The sequence below is a fragment of the Pteropus alecto genome, unplaced genomic scaffold, assembly GCF_000325575.1.
Source record: "Pteropus alecto unplaced genomic scaffold, ASM32557v1 scaffold395, whole genome shotgun sequence".
Classification (NCBI taxonomy): domain Eukaryota; kingdom Metazoa; phylum Chordata; class Mammalia; order Chiroptera; family Pteropodidae; genus Pteropus; species Pteropus alecto.
This window is the reverse complement of record NW_006438643.1, coordinates 1,692,580-1,701,340: the sequence shown is the minus strand read 5'-3', so window position 1 is coordinate 1,701,340 and position 8,761 is coordinate 1,692,580. Positions and strand designations below refer to the sequence as shown.

At 36.3% G+C, this 8,761-nt stretch overlaps 1 protein-coding gene and 1 pseudogene across 1 annotated transcript in view; one reads left to right on the top strand and one right to left on the bottom strand.

Moving 5' to 3' along the window:
• The first annotated feature begins 3,506 nt into the window (after positions 1-3,506).
• On the top strand, positions 3,507-4,116 carry LOC102896959 (annotated as a pseudogene).
• Positions 4,117-7,893: 3,777 nt separating this feature from the next.
• LOC102896707 (olfactory receptor 52D1-like) overlaps positions 7,894-8,761 on the bottom strand; it is a 1,031-nt gene continuing 163 nt past the window's right edge. The window contains exon 2 of the mRNA XM_015592338.1: positions 7,894-8,761. This exon is cut by the window's right edge and continues 32 nt beyond it. Coding sequence (XP_015447824.1) covers positions 7,894-8,761 — 868 coding nt within the window.

Sequence of the window (8,761 nt, the reverse complement as noted above, 5' to 3'; positions counted from 1 at the left end):
GCAATGGGAATAGCTATTGTTTCCATAAGGTTATGTCATTGCAATAGAATCATGACTACTTTTAAAAAGTAATGATGATTCCCTTCATACACTGTTGGTGGGATTGTAAATTGGTACAGCCTCTACAGAAAACAGTCTGGAGGTTTCTCAAAAAGTTAAAAATGGATATATTTTTTGACCTACCTGGGTATTTATAGAAAGAAAACCAAAACAATAATTCATAAAGATCTATGTACCCCTATGTTCATAACAGCACAATTTACAATAGCCAAGATATAGAAGCAACCTAAATGCCCATCAACAGATGATTAAAGAAGTTGTGGTTCATATATACAATGGAATATTACTCAGCCATTAAAAAAAATGAAATCCTACCATTCTCAACAAAATGGATGGACCTAGAGTTTATTATGCTGAGTAAAATAAGTCAGACAGAGAAAGATAAATACCATATGATTTCACTTATATGTGGAATCTAAGGAACAAAACAACTAATCAAAAACAGACTCACAAATATAGAGGACAATCTGGAGATGGCCAGAGGGGAAGAGGGGCTGGGGGATTGGGAGAATGAGGTGAAGGATTAAAGAAGTACAAATTAGTAGCTGATAGATGATCCTAGGGATGGAGCGCACTGCATAGAGATGACAGTTAGTATTAAAGTAATATAAAGAGGAAAGAAAGAGCAATTGGGGGATCTTTTCATAAACTATATAAATGTCTAACCAATGTACTGTATATTTGAAACTAATAATAAAATAAATATAAAATAAAATTTTAAAAAAAGTAATGACGATGAAGAGCAGGAGGAGTGAAAGTAAATTTCACTCACGGAGGCAAGTTTTTCTGTGAATCCCATGGGTGAAATCAGGAAAGAATTCAACAAAAGTTTCTCTTTTTCCAGTACAGTAGTCATCCCTTATACACGGTTTCACTTTGTGTGTTTTCAGTTATCCACTCTCAATTATGGTCCAAAAATCTTAACTGGGATATTCCAGAAATAATCAATTCATAAGTTTTAAATTTCATGCCATTCTGAGTAGCATAATGAAATCTCATGCTGTCCAGCTCTGTCCCTCTGAATCATTCCTCTGTCTCCACACTGCAGACACTAGTCACCCTTAGTCACATAGTAGCTGTCTTGCTTATCAGATCGACTCTCAGGGTATTGAAGTGTTTTCATTCAAGTAAAAGTTATTTTACTTAATAATGGCTCTAAACTGCAAGAATATTGATGCTGGCAATTTGGATATGCCAAAAAAAAAACAAAAACAAAAAAACTTAAAATGCTTCCATTAAGTGAAAAGGGCTTAATAAGGGAAGAAAAAAATCATATGCTGAGGTCTCTAAGATATATAGTAAAAACTAGACTCCTATCTGTGACATCATGCAGAAGGAAAAAGAAATTTGTCGTCACACCTCAAACTGCAAAAGTTACAACCACAGTGCATGATAAGTACTTATTTTAGTTGGAAAAGACATTAAATTTGTGGATAGAAGTCATGATATCATCCTGGCTTGAAGATCTTCTTTCTGACATGTCATTAGAAGGTCAATAGTAGCCTAATAGTGTCACAATGCCTACACCTTTTACTTCACTTCATCTCATCACGTAGGAGCTGTATCATCTCACACCATCACAAGGGTGAGTACAGTATAGTAAGATATTTTGAGAGACAGCGACCACATTCATATAACTTTTATTATAGTATGTTGTTATAATTGTTCTATTTTAATACTAGTTATTTTTGTTAATGTCTTACTGTCTTAGTGAGCCTTTATAGGTATTCATCATTTTAATATTAACTTTAATATTACTTGATGCAATAGATTCTACTAAGTGATGCTGAAGATACAAAAATAGACACATTTTATTTGCCATTAAAGGACTTATGAATATTTTATTGAATTTTCAGGTCCCCAAATATAGTGCATATCATAAGAACGCAGCTCTATTAATTGTTTTACAAACTGATCACATCCACGTAACCAGTATATAAATGAATGAATAGAAATTATCAGTATTACTCAGATATATGGCTGATCCTAAATGTGATCTATTAATTCTCCAAGCTGTATCCATAGTCTTAGTTCCCCAAAACTTACCCCACATCTCTTAGCTTCCTCTCCTATCCTTCTTCTTTCCCTTCATCCATCACTGTGAAGTAAGAATTCATTGAAAGTTGGTACATGGGGAAGACACCAGACTGAGCACCAGGATGGAATCCTATTTGTCTTGTCTCAACCAGTTTAGTCTTTATGAGGGCTTAGCTCTTTGCCCGGGAAGAGATTTCAATAGAATAATCCCTAGAGCAGTGGTCCCTAAACTTTTTGGCACCAGGGACCATTATTCCTCTGAGAATCTAATGCCTGATGATCTGAGATGGAGCTGAGGCAGTGATGCTAGTGCTGAGGAGCTGCTGCAAATACAGATGAAGCTTCACTCGCTTGCCTGCTACTCATCTGCTGTGTGGCCCAGCTCTTAACAGGCCATGGACCAGTACTGCACTGCAGCCCAGGGGTTCGGACCCCTGCCCTAGAGCTAGTTTAGTAAAGGATACAAGGTCTCTGAGGATTCTAGTTTCTAATTTGTCCCTGAGTTATGAATACAAAGCTATGACTTCTAAGAAAATGAAGGCAGGAAAATAGTGAAGTTTTCCGTTTACCTTGTGAGTCTCCATTAACTTTTTGTTAACTTGATGTGTGTTAGAGCACACAGTGATTGATGGAACACATTCTCTCACCACCGTGGATCATCATTAAGAGGGGATAGTATAATTTTGTGTTTAAGAACAGGGCTCTTGAGTCAGAACACTTTTGTTCCACTTGTAGCTCTATAAATTCACTAGCAAAAGTGACATTACAAAGGCTATTTATCCTCTTAATTTTGTGACCATTTTCTTTTTCAGTTGTTTCTTCTGCTTTACTGCACCAACTCATTTCTCATTCATAGTTAATATCAAAGGTAACTATTTACTCTTTCAATTATTTTTGTTGTTGTTTAATGTTGTGATTAAAGTTTGTGTTATATACAATAGGCAAAATTAACATAAGATTTTGTAATGGAACCCTGTAAACTTACCAAAAATTTTTAGCAAATGCTATTATTGCCTTAGATGTTTCAAGTAAATCTAATTAGTTTATGAAAAAGAAAAATTTTCTTGGTGCAGGTATGGTCCTACATAGTCCTTTTGCTTTCTTTCTTCCTCAGAGATAGTAACTAAGCAATATATCTCAAAAGCTGGACTTACAGAGACTTAGTTAATGCCAATAGTCTCCTCATGGGTGTGTGACCAATATGATACTTTCAAAAGGGGGTCCAGCACATGGGGATTAATGCCCTGTGATATTTGAGGTTTAACACTGCCTTGAATTTTTAAAACAATTTTATCTTTAAATTTAAGTTCTATAACCAAAATCTGATATAAAAATGGGACAGGTCCTGAGGTTTGGAGCCTGGCTCATACATTCATACACACCTGCTATACCTGCCATATCTACCCAGGATGGAGTCAGCGATACTCCTGGCCATGACCTATGATCACTATGTGGCCATCTGTAACTCTCGTTGCTACACATTGGTATTGACAAACAAGGTGGTATTCATTGTCATATTGGTGATCCTACTGCGAACTTTGTCTTTTGCTATACCCTTTGTTCTACTCATCCTACGGTGACCATTTTATAGGCACCAAATTATCCCTCAGACTTATATTGAGTGATAGGCATCATTGGCCTGGCCTGTGCCAGCATCAGGATCAATATCATCTATGGCTTATGTACTATTTCTATCTTGGCTTTTTACTTTATAGCCATTGTTATTTCCTATGTCCAGATCCTTGGTACTGTCTTTGACTCTCTTGCCAGGACTCTCAGCTCAAAGCACTCAGTACCTGTGGCTCTCATGTGTGTGCCATTTTGGCTTTCTATACTTCTGCATTTTTTTTTTCATTCGTGATCCATAGATTTGGCCAGAATATACCACACTACATTCACATCCTTCTGGCCAATTTCTATGTAGTCATCCCACCTCCTCTTTATCCTGTAATCTATGATATCAGAACTAAACAGATTAGAAAACAGGTGCTGAATGTATTTTTCAAGAAAAATACATAGCTCTGGTAAAGAATTAAATTTAAGAAGAGAGTGGTACTAATTATCTACACTGAGAATGGGAAGAGAACATTTAGAAGTTATACAGCTGTTCTTCAGGAAGGCCTGTCAAGCTCCTTCTCAAATCCAGAAATGGAAAGTTAAGCCCAAGTCAAGTGTCTGAATAAAAGGGTTATGTAATTTTTAATTGTTTGAAAATAATTCAGATTTCTCATGTGAAAAAAATCCAACACTTTTTCTGTTTCAGTTATGACTGAGTATATTCATTATGACTGAGTCCACAGTCATAGTCAGTTTAAAGTAAAACTACCCCCCCACAAAAAAAACCCATACCACAAACAAACAAAAACTATAAAGCCCTTTACATTCTGATTTCAACAAAAATAGTGCCTCTCCCTGACTAGTATTTCTCCCTAAAATAATAGATGCTGGAACGTTTCCCACATGCCTGGATTTCCTATCAAAAAGAACGTTATTCTTGACTTTGCCATGTTAATATTGGAAGTATGAAATTGATATCATGACTATGTCGTATGAGAAAGTTTGAGATTTTCCGCCACAAGTGGAATTTCAAAAATTTGGCAATGTTGGTAAATTTGCAGTCTTTTTTGTTTTAGATCTGTATTGTGGTGTTTATTTGATAGATGGACACTTATAAAATCTGACTTACTGATACTAGTTGTTAAACAAACAATTATCTTTCAAACAGTTTTGTCTCTGTGTCTTTTTTGCCACTCCACAGAGGAGTTTCGCCCTTATGGAATGTTGGAAGTCTTAGAGATGTTCTAAGTATAGTTTTACTCGTGTGTGTGTGTGTGTGTGTGTTTTAAGATGGAACTCTAGTTCTATGTGATATCACCCAATGTTCTCTAGTTCTCTGACCTCATTGACATTATGTAGAAAGTATTCAAGGGAAAATATGTTTGTAATTCTCTGCCAATAAAACAAATTTTTCAGCTATGTTTTATTTCAGGACTTCTCAGAACTTTTAATTAACAAATATCCATTTGAAACTAAGATGTTATAGATGTCAGAATGTCCCTTAGAGAGTCCCATGACAGTCATATTCTGTAGAATGCACTTTAGAAAAAAATTCTACTTATTTTTATTGCAATAGAAAATATGATGTCATAAATTCTTAGAAGGATTTTGTATTGCTTATCATCATAACTTGAACTTGAAATTATTTGAAAGTAATTAATCAGTTATGCTCTGTAGTTATAGGCACAAGTAGCCTTTTCCAGAATCCTGTTTTGACATTGAACCCATCCCTTATCTATTTTTTCATTCTACTTATTAAACGAACTCTAATTTACATGGCCCCAATTCCATCTTGAATACTTTGGAAAGTATTCATTCTCTTTATATATTTTGACTATTTAGTCTTTAAAAGTTTGGTAGATTTCACTAATGTAGACATCTGGGCTTAGAGTTCTTTGTGTTAGAAAGTTGTTAACTACTTTTTAATAGGAAAAGGACTATTCAGGTCATCTGTTTCTTCCTGTAGTTGCAGTGAATGCCCTCAGTGAATGCATCACAAAATTCGTGTTCCTTTAGCTTCACCTTGTGTTGAGGATGCTGACTGATGAGACAAAAGGTTTTCTTGGTGCCTACATCACTATCAGCTTTGATCTTTCCTTTGTTTCTATGTAGCAGATAAGACCACTCCATATTATCCACCCTCCTTCAGGAATATAGCACTGTTACTTGTTACTTGAACCCAGCTAGTCTTGTGAAGCTGGGGATAACATATTACCAACTGGGTTAGTTCAGTCTCAGTCTTAGCCGGGAGCTGTGTTTCCGTGTCTTGAAAGTGGAGACTTTTCAGTAATTCTGCCCTTTCCTTAGTGTTGCAGGAAACTTCTGATGAACTTGCTTGAAGCCCAGGGTTATAGAGTTGTTTTGATCCTTTTCCTTAGGAGCAATGGGCCTTCACTTGTGCTCTTCCTCTGGTGGCTAAACGCTTTTGTTTCTTAGGTGAGAAAAACTGGGCAAGGTGTAGTTCCCATCCTACAGTGGCTGATATTCCTCTCTATCAGGACTGTTTTATAATGAAGGCCTTCTTTGGCCTCTAGTCTTCCCCTCAGACTTTCTCATGAAGATTCAGTTGAGGTATAGGGAGAAAAACTCAAGGTGGTGTGAATTCCCCTTTGTGTCACGTGCACATGACTACCAGCCATCCTATATTCTCACATAGGATCACACTCAGCTTTGAGGAATTGTTGTGAGTCCATGTTGTGAGTCTTCCTGTTTTGATTAGAAATATATACCTAACTCTGAGGTTTAGTTAGAGTGTTCACCGGCTCTTGAGCAAAACCAAGTTCTCCAGAATAGTCTTCATCACTAAGAAAAATGATATTTTGAACTCACATCTGCCACACCTTTTCTTACCTCAGTCTTTTTGGGAATCACATGGGAAATAAGGATATATTTATTGTGTGCACCTCTGAGACTTTGAACTGATAATAAACCTTGCCTTAGACATCTCTGTAGCCCCCACAAATTCTTATCAATAATTAGATATTGTCTAGATTTAAACTGAGGGTAGTTATGGAGGATAAAATGAGCAGCAGCAACAATTTCGACATATGAGCCTTTTTTCACCCGAGATCCCCATTCAGTGAGATTTGGTTATATATGAAATCATTCTGAGATTATAGGAAAATTATGGCTTTAGAGCTAGAAATACTTTGACCTTTAGCTCCTCTACTCATTATCTCATTGAATATGAGTTTGTTGAGCTATTTATCATATGGTTATTTATGATGATTAACTCTAAAACTATTGTAAGAGTTAAGTGTTTATGTATACAAAACAGAATACAGAGCTTGGAACCTCGTAAATCTTTAACAAATGTTGATTCTTTTCACATTTTAGCTTGGTGGGGTGGTGAAGTACGTGTCTAAAATATATTTTAGAGGTCAACTAATTTCTCTCTGCCTTAATTTGCACAGCTGCAGCTCAATTTTAGCTGGATCTAAAAATCACCTAGGAGACTTTAAAATATAGATGTCTGAACACTACTCCCATTATAGTTTTGCCTTCTCCAGAATTTCATTGAAATAAAATCATAGTTTGTAGTCTTTTATCTGTTAGTCCAATGCTTGTGATATTTATCCATGTGAAATACAGAACACCAAATGAAGCAATAGGATTTAATGACAAGGAAAAAAATAATTAGCTACAAAATTATAATTTGGCCAACAAAAGACTTCTTTAAAGTAATAATAGATTCCAGAAGACTGTAGGAAAATGACTTCAAAAGGCAAAGAAAATGTAACAACTGGAGAATGAAATTGTATAGCTAGAAAAATATCATACAAGAATGAGGATAAAAAAAATCTTTAGATGAACAATTAGAGAAATTAGCACTAATAGACTCACTAAGAAAGTATTTTTGCACATTTTCCCAATGTACTTGAGAAACAAGGTCATTTAGTCAAGAAGAAAAGACTAGGGCGAACAAAGTCTTAAATGGTAAACCAAAGATATGTGATTATATATTGAGTCAATTTAAATATCTCTTGTTTTTAGCTTTGGATGATTTTCCATAGTTTTTGTTTGTTTTGTTTTGTTTAATATTTTGATAAAGAGTTTTACTTGGTAATATAGCTGCCTCAACATAATGATTATTAAAACATAGAATATATCTTTGGATGAGTTATTTCTTACAGAAAAATGTTAGCCCTCTGACCATTAAGAGAGGATCTTGATGAAGACACACATTTAAAGACAAATGATATAACATTTGTTCAGATACCAGTCAGCAACAAAAAGGATTTAATTCAAAGGCTTTGAAAAACTGAAAAATTTAAGGAACCTGTCCCATATTTTCTTGGTCCTTACCCCATAGATAATAGGGTTCACCATGGGTGGGACAAGAAGGTAGATGTTAGCCACAAATATGTGGACATGGGGAGCCACATAGTGCCCAAACCTGTGGGTGAGAAAAGAGAAGAAGGCTGGAGTATAGGATACCAAGATGATACAGACATGGGAGCCACAGGTGCCCAAGGTCTTGAGTCGGGCATCTTTGGATGGGAGGTGGAAGACAGTATGCAGTATGAGGACATAAGAACAAATGATTAATATGAAGTCCACTCCTCCTGTAAGGAAGGCAACAATGAGGCTGTAGGCTCTGCGAATTTTTGTCTCAGCACAGGCAATCTTGATGAGGGCCATGAACTCACAGTAGGTGTGTGAAATGACATTGGTTCTGCAGTAGGGAAGCCAACGTAGCAGAAAAGGGTGAGGACTGAGCAGTACTGTGCCCCGGAGTATGATAGCTAGACCCATTCCCCCAATTACAGAATGTGTTAGAATAGCTGAATGTCTTAATGGATTACAAATGGCTACATAACGGTCAAAAGCCATGGCCAGGAAGAATCCAGACTCCATGGTGGAGCAAGAGTGAATCAGGAAAACTTGAGTGAGGCAGGCTTCAATGCAAATCTCTCTATCATGAAACCAGAAGAGACTGAGAAGTTTAGGTACAGCTGTAGTACACACAATAAGGTCAGCTACAGCCAGCATGCAGAGGAAGAGGTACATTGGCTCATGGAGGCTGGGGTCTGTCTTGATGATAAACAGAAGAGAGAAGTTTCCTAGTAAAGCCAAAAGGTAGGCCACACAAAAGGGGGGAAAAATC